Source organism: Ostrinia nubilalis, chromosome 20 (assembly GCF_963855985.1).
Source record: "Ostrinia nubilalis chromosome 20, ilOstNubi1.1, whole genome shotgun sequence".
Classification (NCBI taxonomy): Eukaryota; Metazoa; Arthropoda; class Insecta; order Lepidoptera; family Crambidae; genus Ostrinia; species Ostrinia nubilalis.
The window spans coordinates 13,412,336-13,428,061 of record NC_087107.1 but is presented as its reverse complement, the minus strand read 5'-3'; the positions used below and the strand labels follow the sequence as shown (position 1 = coordinate 13,428,061).

Sequence of the window (15,726 nt, the reverse complement as noted above, 5' to 3'; positions counted from 1 at the left end):
TCAATTGTAATCAATTTCAGGTTTATTAACATTAATTAGTAATTAAATTGCTAACAATGTAGCCATGTTCAGAGAAGGCACATAATATAATTTTGAACACAGCACATTTTATATAGTTGTCACATTCAGTCCTCTTGGCTACAAACAACATAAAATAACTTATTCATTGTTTACTCTTATCACAAATATTATTCAATGCATACCTAATATAATTTTAATGGTAAATGCAAAGCAACTTTATGCTTCAAGATATTATACTTTTAATAGTAAAATATATAATATAATGGCTCTGTCCCAAGATGATCTTCTCTAAAACTAAGTCACTTCCTATCTTCATGCTTTGTTTCAATGAAAAGGGATGAGAAAACTTTACTTTTATTACAACATCAATTTTCTTGGCAATGAATAGACCATTTAATTGTAAAAGAAATGTTAGAAAACTGCTGCATACAATTTTGGACAGATATTTTATAGTGATATACAATTTTATTCTTAAACCATAGAAAAAAAATAATGCACCTACTTAATTTTGTAGATAACCTTGAAAAAGAGCCCATATATACAAGACAATAATATAAGAACATTTTCTAAATGAAAGTATGTTCATTTTTAAACAGCCTAAAATGTAAGCAACCCAAAACATAGTGTATTATTGAAGTATCCATTACAAAATACAAGTAAATAATCACAATCTAAGATCATTGAATGACGGTTATTTATATTAAGTACATAGAATTAGATATGTTACACATCAGGTTAAGTCTTGCCTGTAAAGATAGTGCAAATGATGTTGGAATAAAAATATAATCGAGCATTGATATGCAGACTTGCTTAAAGTGTCTATTTAAGTAAGATTTATCAATATTTTTGAGATGTTATATGGGACTATTCCCACCTCTCGTTCCCACCACTACAACTCCTGTGTAGCCAGGATCTACAGCTTGACCGCCACAAAAACCCAACCAATGAAGGTCAAGTTTGTCCCGGGGGAAAGTTAAACTGTCATTGGACCCACAACGAAATTAATCAGAAGAACATAGGAGGAGTTCGAAATTAAGGTTCGACTTCCCTCCATTGCAAAGCGGATGACAGGTGACAAACAAAGGTTTAAAACCTTTAAGAAAAGATTATGCACCACGGACAATAAATTGAATTAAGGGGGCCTATCTTATCCTCGTAGCGCCCACGCGCCTTTTGATAACCCAAAATAAACATGGCGACTACAGCCCAGAACTTTTTTCAACTAACTTTCAATTACCGCCCATGCGCCTTTCAGAAGGCCATATTATTAAACTTTGTCTAGATTTTTGAAATTTCGCGGCTTAAAGAAATAATTTAATTCGATTTCTGAACGAAATATTAGGGAACAGTTTCCGGTATGCTACCATTGGCTGTCACAATTGACAGATGGGATTTTTTGAAAAATGGCCGGCGGTATGGACGGCTCACTAACACGTAGATAGTAAATCGCATTTTTTTATGATAATCCGTGGTTGTCGAGTATGTTTTTATGCAAAAAGTTGCTAACGAATAGGTATTACTTAAATAGAGATAATTACTTTGCATTTTTAGGGCAGAAATTCTGCGAAATCTTGGTTTGAAATAATATGTACTTTGTGAAGGCGGTTGGGTCGAAGCTAGTACTAAAAATATCATAATATTTTTAGTTTGTGGCTTTGTGTTATATTGGTTTATGGAATATTACTAATATAAAAATGCAACTTATCTTTCACTAATAATTAATTTAATTAATTAATTATTTGTCGGCCGTTTGGTGTAGTAGTTCTAAAAGGGACTACTATGCCGAGAGGTCCCGGGTTCGATTCCCAGCCGGGCAGAAATTGAAATGATGAATTTTAATTTCTGTGATGGGTCTGGGTGTTACTAGTATAATATGTATGTATTTAAAACGCATATAATGTAGTATATCCGTTAAGCGAGCACCCATAACACAAGCATATTAATTGCTTACTATGGGGCTAGATAGCGTTATGTGTGAAATTGTTCAAAAATATTTATTATATTTATTATTATTATTAATTTAATACTCTTTACACTACTAATTTTTTGTATTATTTAATTTTACATCACTTAATACTTCCTTTTAATCTAGAATTTGTGGCCCGATGGCCTTTGTAAAGAACAAAAGGTAGACAAATAATTGAATTTAAAAACACATGCTAATATAATCATAATTATACCCTGAAAGTTTCACTTCAAACCGGTAACTCTAACACATACGAATTTCAACTCAAAATCTTGGGCTGATAGGACTATAACTATAAGTCCTATAAGAAGGACGGTCGGGTCGTAGTTAAAGAGGATCCAAAAAATCCGTGGGCGCTACGAGGATATGAGCATGTAAAATGAAATGTTAATGTTGTAAAAATACCTTGTAATCCAGTAATAAAGGCTTATATTATTATTATATTATTATCTTATGAGCAATTAGCAACTAGGTACCTGCCAATAATATTTTTCACAAAATCGCTTAAAAGCACGGAAATTTTTCCTTGTCACGACAAGATCAGTGTAATAAATTGCGGAAACAGATGTATGTTGTATTGAATTAAGCATTATATCACATTCGTGTTTCCAAAGATCACACTCCCACAAGATATGATGGGCAGACTGCTCATGACTGACATCATCAGTGGAACACTCAAATTACGAATTTTGAGATGTTAATGACAATTCTTTGACTAAACCTCTTCCCAGAAAGTGATGAAGAGATCAGGTAGACTGCTTTGACAAATATTGAAAGACAGAAGGCCACTGATTTGAAATCAGGCAAACTATACTTAAAAAAACCTACCTTCTCAAGAATTTCAAATATTAAATGTAATATTGTTTGCTCGCATTTCTTTTTAAAAATGAACATACTTTCCATCAATATTCACCTGGCAATAGTTGACACACATATTTGTTAATAATTTTGAGCAACATGTTACAAGGTGAAATATAGTATACATCATATGGTCAACTTGTAAAATTTGCAATAAACACATTTTCAGGAACGAGCCTTTGGCACAAAACATTTTTTAAACATAGCAAGCACTAAATGCATTTCTTACTAACATGTTGTATGCAAATTATACAAGCTACAAATGGTAATATACTGTTCTTCTATACCCTTTAGTTATAATAAAATAATACATCCTATCAACTGAAAAATACCACATACATACAATTAACTAGACATAGGTCTCAGCAGTAATGTTATCTGAAATGAGAATCCTATTACATCTCCAAATTAAGTTCAATGAAAATCCACCCAAATCATTTAAAGAGACTACAGAAAGAAAGGGGTTTACTTTCTAAAAAGGTAAATCATTAATATTGAGCATATTAAAAAATCTATCTCTGCTCTCAATAGCCAATATCTATATTTCAAAGCTGGTACCAACATGAATTTTTTTTAAATCTATTAGATAGGATCCTATGTTATCAATTGTATATATGTCATGTTCCTTCAATATAACCAAAATGATGGATAAAAAATTAAGAAACCATTCAATTAAAGTTCTACTACTGTCACTACGGTAAAAGACTAAGCTGATACTCTATTTTAATTCAGGTTATTTTTGAAGAATGTCCGTAACTTGCGGATACATAAATATTACCTCAGATATTCTAATAATAACATTTTCTATAGTCTGGTGTGCGAGCACGTACAATTTTGTCCAATGACCCCAAGCTACCCATCCTTATCGCTCGCGCGTAATTACATTGCTATCGTGACTGTGCGACGGGCGCCCGCAGTGAGTGTGCGAGTACGACAGCAACATAATTACGCGCGAGCGATAAGGATGGGTAGCTTGGGGTCATTGGACAAAATTCTACGTGCTCACGGACCGGGCTTTACATCATTTGTAATCAAACTTGGACTGCGGAATTAGCTTTCATATCCAAACCGTTAACAGGAGCGATATCAGACCGTGGCCTTCGGAAGAGCAGCACGTGGGGCTCCGGGTTGTGCACCATGAAGTGTAGCCAACCAGGGCTCTGCTGGACGCCCAGATTCCGCCACTCTGTCTCCGTCATAAGATGGGACTTGGGCACTAAACGGGCTATGTCCGGTGGCAGGATGACATGCCTGAAAATTTGAAAAAGACAGAAGATAGTGAGTTTTGAATACGAAAAATATTCAAGAAGTTGTGTAAAGGTCTAAACATTTTGTACTATGAAAAATTAAAAGGTCATTTGTTACAATAACTAACTCTTTATACTATCTGAAAACTTGGAGTGAGAGTTACTACACTGAAACACTGAAAGAATTTTAATTTTATTAATAAAGGTAACATTAAAAGTGCAGCAACTGTGTCAACCTGAATCCCACTGACTGTAAAAAATCTGTCGACCAGACTAAACCACGGAGCACATAATCACTTCTACGTGTTATTTAGAAAAGTAGAAGAAAGTAATAAATGTGTAAATGTGATGAAACTTACCTGTACTCATAGACATCGTCTGTGTATCTTTCAGAGTACTGAATTTGATCCACTGGCATTTTATATCACAAAATAACTGTCCACAGCACTTTTCACTCTTTAAATGGTATTTTATGGCTTAAATCGCCAATTTTATTTAAAAAATATTAACGCTTCGTGTCCAACCGCAAAGCAATTTTTTCGGGAAATAATGACAAGTATGACAACAACTGTCAACGTCATCTGCCAAATAGCGTAACCCGCGCCTTTTATTTTAACGTCGCCATACTAAAGTCACAGCATCACAAATTACGAAGATAAAACGCAATTTATAAAATAAAATTGTTTTGAAGTACAAAATCAGTTTTTCATTTTGATGATTTGTAGCGTAAAGCTTAGGTTCAAAGTTTTTATTATACCTTGATTTTTCACGTTCGACATCTGAACGAACGGTAAAATAAACAAAGATTCATAAATGCAAAACGTTCCATTTCACAAATTAGGATTACGTTAATATTTGATGATAAATAAAATTTAATAAAAATAAATAACTACCTGTTTAGCTTAGGTTGAATATTTAACTAACTCAACATAAATAAGTTAAAATATTTCAGTTAATTAAAAAAAAATAAAGAAGAATCCTACTCATGTTAAGTAATTCCATAATGCCATAAGTATTTCAATCAACAATTAATAAATAACTAAATAAAACCAATGATGCAACGAATGACTACTAAAATAAATTGTTTCGGAAAGTTACGCAAATGGGAAGAATGAAATTGACATACCTAGGATGATCATAGGCGGAGCGGAGACGTAGCTGCACATTATCCAATCACGGGGACCCCTCCGCTGCAATTCAATAATGCGCCCCACGACTGTACGCGGGCTATGAATTCTGAAACAAGTTAAAAAACTAACATTAGGTTGCTACAAAATAAAGTAATTTAATATTGCCCGATTTGATACTTAATCTTCTAATGTAAGTAGATACCTAATAAAAAATATTGAAGATTGTGAATTATTATTCGTTCACCTATCCCCACCAGTGGCGGATTAACCCTTAACAACTAACAAAAAAAAAACTGAACTTAGATTTACTCGAGATCGTAATAAGATGTTGATGATTGAGTGAACAACATCATCACTGGAAAGTAAGCTCGGTAGTTAAGTTACTATCTAATCTACTTAATTACTCCTCCATTGATTAAATTCTCGAGTGGGGCGAGGGCGACCACGGGCTGGAAAACGTATGTAGCGTGGGCAGCTGGGCAGAGCCCCGATTACTGTAACTTTTAACGTTTCCAATCCAGACGCGCTTCTGATTCTGCGATACGATTGGTCAAAACAGCTGACGTACGCTGTTGAACGACCAATCGTATCGCAGAATCGAGAAGCGTGTCTGGATTGTAGACGTTAAAAATTACCGTAATCGGGGCTCAGGCCTCCTTACTGCCTGCCTGGAAGCGGGCAGCGCAGGACCGTTCATTGTGAAAAACCTTGGGGGAGGCCTTTGTCCAGCATTGGACGTCATTTGAATGAAAAACAAAAAAATGGCTAAATAATTCCAGTTCAGGACTATCCCGAGTGCACCTAAATCGTGAACACCAGACAAAACAAATAAATAATAGCCCCACGAGCGCTGGGTCTGCAATGATTGCCCCAGTCAGTGCGACAGTGTGCCACCGGGACTGCGAGCCACTACCATGGGCGAGGTGACGCTGGACTTCCTCCAGGACATATTGAAAGACGACTTTCCTGATGTCACTATCACGAATTTTGAGGTTTGTTCAAAATATTTGCCCGACATGTTTTTCCTGAGTTTCCTTTCATTCTACATACGTACAGTACCTAAGTACTAGTATTTATTCTGTGAATTTCAGTGGCAATAATGTAGGTATTTTGTCTCTAAATGCTGTACCATGTAGGTATTTTAATAACCCAAGTCAAATAATTTCATATGTGCTGATAGAACTCTGCATAGATCAAAGCTTACAATTTTTCTAGGACTTCATTCTGAATAATCGTAATAATTACATTATTTTAATAAAATAAATAACTGCGCAATAGGTACTCTTTTGTGAATTTGAATAAAATAATGTTTCCTAAGCTTTTAAAAGTTCCGTTTTACGCAAGTTGTAACGCAAGTATAGTACCTACATCTGCTTTGACATGGTAGTTAGTGCTATTTTAATATCAATAGATGGCGCTGTACAAAGCCATACAAAAAGTTACACCGCGGTGTCCAAGTTTTTTTTCCTGCCAAGACTACCCCGGCCCGAGTTCGACAAAGCATACTTACCTGGCATAGGGGACACCGTGATCATGAAGGCGGTTCCCCCAGGGCGAGGCTGTTCCATTGCACTGCGGAACGGTTGACCCCTGCGATTATCCCTAATGTGGATAACTCGGATGCGTAATTTTTGGTAGTGGGGACTGCGTACGCGCCGTCCCCCCAGAAACTCTTGACATAAAATTCTTCAAATACATGCATTGTATTGTACCCGTTTAGTTTTGGGATGTGGGGGGGCTGTTTAATTATATACAATGTACACTATCAGTTGTTAACATTGCTCTGAGTCATAGAGTAGCATTTCTAGTACGGTATCTAATAAAACTAGCAGCTTAGCTTGAGTAAAATGAAAATAAATACCACACGGCGGCCCTTCCGCACGCACAGTGACGCCAACAAAAGAGCAAATTAAGCCGGTTCACCTGCGCGGTTTTGCCCTACACACACAGTCAACAAAAAAATGACGTCAACATTCAAAATTTTTTGTAGGCAATTTTGTTAATTGTTGACATTTTTTGTTGATTGTGTAGGCCGTAGGGCATTGGATGTATAATAGCTGTAGGGGAAAGGGGAATGCATGCGCTAGAGACCCGGCCAGCGAACAAAGCACCACTGGTATTAAAAATCAAAATTCTATGAGAGAGCTTTGCACAGTGTGTAATATTGCCTTAGAAGCAGACATCCATGTCCACCAAATTCTATCGAAGTCATGGGATAGTCAAGTAATATTTTAAGGTATTATTGATAATTTATTATCATCAATATACCTAAGGTGTTATTTTTTTAACTGATAATACTTTACCAACACATCTAATAAAAAAGTACAACGGAGGAAAAAATGTTTTCGGAAAGTCAAAAATTAATAAATAATTTCTAAATTAAATATTTCTTCGAAACTAAGCAAAAAAAAACTACTAGTTACTTCCCCAATTTTATACATCATAGTAATATCTAACGATTGAATTCATAAAACATGGATGTCCGCTTCTAACTAAGGCAATTTATTACACACTGTGCTTTGCTTTCTTGAAGTATTTTAGGGTTGAGGTAACAAAACTGCAAAAAAAAGTTTTAATAGGCTCATGTTTTAATTAAAAGTTTTGGTTTTCGTTGTAAATGTAAGGTACATACATAAAACTTAATACGATATTTTTGTAGCAAAATAGCAATAATTTACATCACAGAGTGCTTCTGATGACATGGCCGTCGCCGTCGTTTATAATATATAATTATCCAGTGGGGATATTATAATGGAATAGAGGTCATTTTGTGCTATTATTACACAGTCATGTTGTAATCTTTATTGATACCTCAAAGCAGATAAAATAAATATCCTTAGACCTTTTACACTGCGCTTCTAGTCCCAAACTAAGCAAAGCTTGTACTATGGGACATGGGTACTAGACAAGCAAAGCTATTACATGGTATTTTCATTTTACCACGGCTCTAGTCGCTAGCCCCGACTTAAAGCGCCGTGTGGTAGTAGTATTTTTCATGAGATAAACGTTTAAACTGAGCCGTTCTATTTCCGTACTAGAAATGCTACTTAATGACTAATAGCAACATTAACAACCATTAGCGGGAAAAACGGCACAAACAACATCACAATAAAAGGTATAAAACCAATAAGAATAAAGAATTTCTGGGGGGACGGCGCGTACGCAGTCCCCACTACCAAAAATTACGCATCCGAGTTATCCACATTAGGGATAATCGCAGGGGTCAACCGTTCCGCAGTGCAATGGAACAGCCTCGCCCTGGGGGAACCGCCTTCATGATCACGGTGTCCCCTATGCCAGGTAAGTATGCTTTGTCGAACTCGGGCCGGGGTAGTCTTGGCAGGAAAAAAAACTTGGACACCGCGGTGTAACTTTTTGTATGGCTTTGTACAGCGCCATCTATTGGTATGGTGATGGCACTAACTAGGTGAATCAGACAACATGTTAGTGCAACGGACTGCAACGTTTTTAATGATTTTAGTAAAATGATTATAAGTTGATTGATTTAAATAAAAAAATACAATAATGTAAATAAATGTCATGTTATTAATTTTCGTACCCTAAAATAGTAATAATATTTTTTATTTTGTGATCGTACTGAGTCTTAAATTATTTTAAATTATCAGGAGTTTATTTTAATTTTTTTGTAAATAAAATAAATTTCCTGTTAACCTTATGGTGCCTGCCTAGGTAAAGATACATTTTTTCTCAGGGAGCGCCAGGGACTAAGCGCGGCGACAACTACACCTCAGTTCTCTACCGAATCTCGCTAAAAGGCACCGAACGGCACTCAGACGGGACCACGGCATCCGACGAGCCCTGGCAGGGGTCTATCATCTACAAATGCCTCCCTGAAAGCGCCCTCCTACGGGATGCTTTCAAAAGCGACGAATTATTCTGCAACGAGGTCGCATTCTACAACAAAATCTGGCCTGCACTGTCCAACTTCCAAAAGCAATGGCCCAACCTTAAAGTACCTTTCAAAGCCATACCAAAGTGCTACCTAGCCCAAAGCGACATCGTAGTCCTGAAGGACTTGAAACAGCAAGGGTTTGTCATGCCAGACAGAAGGCAGGGGCTGAGCATAGAGCAGAGTTATCTGGTGCTGAAGAATCTGTCACATTTCCACGCCTTGTCTTTGTCAATGAAATGTCACAGCCCTGAAGACTTTTACGAGCTGGTGAATGTGAAGGATGGGATTTCTGAAGGTGGGTGGACTTAAGAAAGGCTTTTTTAACATGAAAACTTAATCACAAAGTTTGATCTATCTAACGACGTTTCTTCCAGTGTTCTTCGTGTCAGAAAACGAGGAGTACTACAAGAACTACTACCGGGAGGCGGCGAGGAATGCCCTCGAGATGGTCGAAGAGGAATTGCAGGACACGGAAAACAAAGACAAGTATGAAAATTTCAAACCAGGACAGAATTAATTAAAATGGTATCAAGTAAACTAGTAACTTGCTCATTTCAACCTAATGCCGTCCACTGCTGGACAAAGGCTTTCCCATGGATTTCCACACTATTTACCTATTACCAGTATTGCAACCTTCACCAGATCATCGGTCCACCGAGTGTGAGGCCCGCCTACACTACGTTATAGTTCGAAGTCTACTAACTACTTATTTGCCTACTAATTAAAATAATGTGTTCGAAGAATAAAACTTAATTTTTAGATACATCGACAAATTCCGCGACTTCTGCAAGGAGGATACGTTCTTCACGACCATGGTGGACCTGGTGACACCCAAGGAACCGCTGGCCGTCATCTGTCACGGCGACTGCTGGACTAACAACTTCTTGTTCCGATATGTGGATGGAGACATTGCTGAGGTAAGTTAATTACAAGTACCGAGGTAACTAAACTTAAAGTTATTTAAACGATGCCAAAGCCAACAATAAAGTCTAAAGGAATGAGTGGCTGTGTGTCTTGGTTAATTGAAACAGACAGATAATTGTTACTTTTCAAATACATCAATACTTAAATATGTATTTGAAAATAAAGTCGTATTGTAAATTGTAATAAAATAACAATTACTTAACGCCTACAAAAATCGTTAGGACATTTGTGAGAACATGATATTTTTTGGTCAAATATTGCTATGACGTTTTCAACAGGAGTATTATCTCTAACATACTGTATTATTTATCTATTTTATAACGACAACCGCTAGTAACTACTGCATTTATAGCTCCAGAAACTATAATTTGCCCGGTTACAAACAACCAATCTATTCCAGATGTGCATAGTAGACTTTCAACTCGCGCGCTACGCGAGCCCAGCCCTGGACCTGATCTACATTATGTACGTGTGTCTGGAGCGGCAGCAGCGGGCCGAGCACCTGTCCTCTCTGCTGGACTACTACGTGGAGGAAATGCACGCTCGGCTGCTGGAGATGAGCGAGGAGGGATCCGTGTTCCATACGAGTCTGAATAGGGACGTGCTGTTCGATATGTGAGTTCAATTTGCTGTTCTATTGTGTCTGGGTTACTGTCCGGGAAAGTGTTAAGTCATCGTATCGCTACTAAACGGTCAGTGCCGTAAAGTAGTAGTAGTGTTGGAAAATCACGCTTTGTACTTCATACGTTGCATCATAAATTGTCACCACAAGTTGTTACCTACTGGAGATCGCAAGCAAACCGGGTGCGATGCCCGGGAATTCCTATAAAAAACTCATAACTCATTTATTTCTGTAAATAGGCTTAAAAAAAGCACTTTTACACGTCCCAGTATTAACCCTACCACTGCTTCAGGACAATACTTAAATAGGGCCAGTGCTGAGGGCCAGAGCTATAAGAGATTACAACCCGGTATGTTTTTCAACCTTCGTTACATTCGTCGCTAACGCCCGGTTTGCAATCTCTACTACCTACCTACCTTACTTAACATTGCTAATGATTTTGTATTATTAATGCTGATGATTTTCATAAGTGCCAAAATATTGGGTAAAACTGAACTTATTGATTTGATTTGATTTGTATTTATTTTTGTTGCTCGCAGGTAGGGCATGCATTATTCGTTCGATATTGGTATTCGAATATTTCGAATACTAAAATTTATGGTATTCGAATACTTCGAATAAAACGAATTTTTCGAATACTGCTATTTTCAATATAATGTAAATTAAAAGAAACACTTTTTTGTCTATAATCATTTTAATAAGGATCAATTTGCTTAATACTATCATCTAACTTCAATAACTACTTAAAAAAAAGGCTGCTATCGAAGGTATTCGAAAAAATATTGTTCAAACGAATGAAGCCCCACATCGGTGATCTGATACCTGAACATCAATTTGGTTTCCGGGAAAGACACTCCACAACTGAACAGGTCCACAGAACCATAAACATCGTCTCTGAAGAACTAGAAAAGAAACGATACTGCTCAGCTGCGTTCTTGGACATAAGTCAAGCCTTCGACAAGGTCTGGCATAAAGGGCTCTTGTACAAACTTAAACAGAACCTCCCATGTCCGTTCTACGAAATACTTAGGTCGTATTTGAAAGACATATGCTTTGAAGTCAGATCTGGAGACTCTGGTTCTGCCCTATGCAACATAACGTCCGGTATACCCCAGGGTAGTGTCTTGGGGCCCGTGCTATATCTATTGTTTACCGCTGACCTGCCAACAACTGCAAATACATTCACAGGAACCTTTGCTGACGACAATGTAACAATGGCAACACGTGACGATCCAGTGACGGCCTCACTCTCACTCAAATCTGTGCATGTTCATGTAACCTTCACTCTCAGAAGAAACTCCTGCCCGCCTGTTAAACTTAATGGTATCCAAATACCTCAGGCTGAGCCGCTGAGGACGTTAGGTATCTGGGCTTGCACTTGGACTGCAGGCTAACCTGGAGAAAGCATACAATATGGACAAAGAGGAAGCAACTAGATGCCAAACTAAAAAACATGATGTGGCTTGTCGGAGTCCAGTCACAGCTGAACACCTGAAAATGATGGTCTACAAAACTATCCTTAAACCTATCTGGACCTACGGGATACAGCTGTGGGGAACAGCTGCCAACTCCAATCTCGACATAATCGAGCACTTAGACAAAAGCCGTACGTTTGATTTACCAAATGCCGTAGTATATCAGCAACAGGCTCATCTATCAGGACTTGCCATTGCCCACAGTTAGTGAGGAAATAAAGAGCCACACACTCCGCTACAAGGATAAACTTTCAAATCATCCAAACTCATCAGTCCAACAACTCATGACCATTGAAGGCTTCCTATTCAGCAGACTGCAAAGAGCTTGTGTCAGGCAGGAGTATCCTTAGTAGATTTTAGGACAGTTGAGAAACCGGATGCCCACTGAGGGCAACTGAGTCACTGGACTCCTGCTGATTTACTACAAACAAAAAATCTCAGTACCACAGGAGATAACTACACCATAACACTAGCACCATTGGAAACCATATGCCTGGCACTTTAACCTTTTTCGCGAATATTGGTTGGCACTTGAAGGGATATCTGCGATTGCGCGCACTTGTCCATAATCTAACCTTACCGCTAACTTCTTGCCTGCAGTTTTAATAGTTTTAAGTTTTATTAATAAGTTTGTGGTCAGATATTTTTACAATTTTTTAATAGGAAAGGCGTATTCGTATTGTTCGAAAAGACCGAATAATTACATAGATGCTATTCGAATAATAAATGTGGCGAATATCCGAATAATATGGATATCCGGATATCCGAATTGCATGCCCTACTCGCAGGGTGCAGCAGGAGTTCCGGCGCTGCGGGCGCTTCGGGCTGGGCGTGGCGCTGGACATGTACCCCATCATGACCTGCGACAGCACCGAGGCGCCCAACCTCTACCAGGCCAACGTGAGTTTCTAGACATTTTATTTCTAGTAACTACCTACATATCTCGCAAAATTGCTAAAATCAAGTGGCAGTGGGCGGGGTACATAGCTCGTAGAGACGATGGCCGTGCAAGTTCTCGAGTGGCGACCACGGGCTGGAAGACGGAGCGTGGGCAGGCCTCCTACTAGGTGGACCGACCATCTGGTAAAGGTCGCGGGAAAAGCCTGGATGCGGACAGCGCAGGACCGATCATTATAGAAAACCTTGGGGGAGGAATTTGTCCAGCAGTGGACGTCATTTGGTTGAAACGAACGAACGAACCTACCTATCTAACTTTAACCAATTTAATTATTATACATAGAACTATAATAATCTACCTCATAATCTACTCTAGTCACGTTTGTCCAAAAAAGTCTTTAAATTCTTACGGATACAATGTACTTAGAGGTCTACTACCCGTTCACAGTTTGCCATCGATGACCGTTACAAAATTACGTCATTAAACAGTATACTAAGTATTTGACAAAAAATAATTTTCATTGCTATATTTTTCGATTGCATTTAAACCAACCAAGATGGCAAGCGATACGGTTTTTTCAGTTCGTAGATAAAAAATATACTTAGAAGGTGATACGGGGAGGGTGGGAGCGGCCAACTCGAAACAAATGCGTTCTACACAATTTAATATAGGTACGATTTTAGTTAGTAAAGTAACTAAAAGATTGGCGCAAGCGCGGCAAAAAACCTAGGTTACATTATTAAAACCTAACTGGGCGTATCTCCCATATTGTAAGGTAGGTATTGATGGGCAAAAAGTACGTTAGGTAGGCATATTTTTTCAAACTGATATTTCTCTGGACAATAACTTAGCGTTAGGAAACAAAAGAATAAACCAAAAATAGATCCTGAAACCCCACAGCACCTTACTATGACCAAATTGGTCGTTGTAAGTAGGGTAGAAAATATTCATAGTCATAGGAATTCATTACTTCGATTTACAATTTAAAAGAACTTACCTTTAAACAGCAGCTGGATTGAATCACGAAAAAAGCTTTCACCACATATTTTACTTTAAAATCACTTGAAATTCGTTAAATTAAAAATCACATCAGAGCACCGACACTGAAGACTCCAGGGAAAAATAAAATTAATTTGGAGGTTGGTGAAAGAAATTGCTTTTACTTTTTTTTACGTGATAGAAAAAGAATGCAATGGAATTTAAAATTGGAATCTTCGATTCACAATAAAAATTGAAAGAATCTTCATTCATTCACCAGCCCCCCTAGACAAAACGCACTTTTTGATCGAATCGAAAATCGAATCCGTCAAATTCCATACAAAAAAGGGGCTTTTCGACCACTTTTCGACTGGTTTGCGATTATAATGGCACTTTGTCTAGACCCACTGATGTCGCTGAAGTCGAGTTTTTTTTTAAATTTCGATATGGTGACCGATGCATGGTGACTGAGGCCACAGGCCAAGGTCATAAAATTATACATCCTTGTATTTAGAGAAAAAAAAACAGACTAAATTATTCTTCACGCCAATAAAAAAAATAAAAATCATCCCGAGACTGGTGGCGCCGCCCTGGTGGCAATTTAACACCTGAATAAATTGAACACAAAATATTGGTTTTAAGTTTTAATTAATAATAGTCTGATCTGCGAGCACGTACAATTTTGTCCAATGACCCCAAGTTACCCATCCTTATCGCTTGCGCGTAATTATGTTACTGTCGCGCTCGCACACTCACTGCGGGCGCCCGTCGCACAGTCGCGACAGCAATATAATTACGCGCGAGCGATAAAGATGGGTAGCTTGGGGTCATTGGACAAAATTCTACGTGCTCACAGACCGGGCTTTAGAGGTATTTTTATTGTTTTGTTTGCAGGACTCCGAGGCGTGTTGGAAGCCAGTCTGGACCTCAAATGAAGCTTGCAGAAGGAAGATGACAGATTTAATTGTAGAACTAGTCGATGGGGATATGTTGTAAATTATTTATTTATTTTATTAAGAAGTTAAAATTTCGTCAAAAATGATTTTTCAGAGATTCGGTTACGTAGACAAGATGAGAGTTCATGATCTATAAATTCATTATTTAATAGAATTACTTATTATTTTGTACATACATTACCTAAAATATTTATATAGCGTTAATAAAACTGCGAAAATATGTATATAAATTTATTGTATTTAGTTTAGTAAACACATACAATAAAACATTGGTGTTAAGGATCTTAAAGTATTATTTAATTATAATATAGAGCGTATGCTTCGCATTTTGTGACACAATCCTTTTGATCAATATCAAAGTCATTCTAGACTATTACGTATAAAAATCAGATCATTATCTACGTCTTTGTATTAAAATATATTTAAAATACATACTTATCATAGTCTTAATTACATAAAATACTTACAAGCTTTATATAAAACGGTATAATATTAAATTAATGACTTTATATTAACTGGGATTCTTAACAGACTTTCGATCCGGTTTCTACCAGTTTAAACTGGATTTTTGCACCTTTTTAAAATAAATAATATCCGGACCACTCGTCCATTAAAGTAAGAAATCTGGTGATTTAAAATAATGTTTAAAATACCCGTACTTATTCGTGGCACATACATGTAGTGTTTTTATTTTATTTTTATTACTTATTTTAAATCATAATAATAACGTACGGGTCA

General features: G+C 37.3%; 2 protein-coding genes and 2 non-coding genes across 4 annotated transcripts; 2 read left to right on the top strand and 2 right to left on the bottom strand.

The window, feature by feature from the left end:
- Positions 1-4: 4 nt before the first annotated feature.
- LOC135081689 (cyclin-dependent kinases regulatory subunit-like) lies at positions 5-4,649 on the bottom strand. Its single transcript, XM_063976478.1, has 2 exons — positions 4,452-4,649; positions 5-4,096 (listed from the first exon to the last, which is right to left on the bottom strand). Exons 1-2 carry the CDS (start codon positions 4,508-4,510, stop codon positions 3,877-3,879), a joined length of 279 nt encoding a protein of 92 aa, XP_063832548.1. The 5' UTR covers positions 4,511-4,649; the 3' UTR covers positions 5-3,876.
- Positions 4,650-6,080: 1,431 nt separating this feature from the next.
- LOC135081678 (uncharacterized) lies at positions 6,081-15,270 on the top strand. Its single transcript, XM_063976459.1, has 7 exons — positions 6,081-6,214; positions 8,935-9,430; positions 9,510-9,621; positions 9,896-10,052; positions 10,460-10,674; positions 12,945-13,056; positions 14,927-15,270. The coding sequence occupies exons 1-7, from the start codon at positions 6,137-6,139 to the stop codon at positions 15,026-15,028; spliced, it is 1,272 nt and encodes a 423-aa protein (XP_063832529.1). The 5' UTR covers positions 6,081-6,136; the 3' UTR covers positions 15,029-15,270.
- On the top strand, positions 6,725-6,886 carry LOC135081924 (U1 spliceosomal RNA). Its single transcript, XR_010259296.1, has one exon. It is a non-coding gene; the product is annotated as a U1 spliceosomal RNA (small nuclear RNA).
- LOC135081923 (U1 spliceosomal RNA) lies at positions 8,369-8,530 on the bottom strand. Its single transcript, XR_010259295.1, has one exon. It is a non-coding gene; the product is annotated as a U1 spliceosomal RNA (small nuclear RNA).
- Positions 15,271-15,726: the final 456 nt, after the last annotated feature.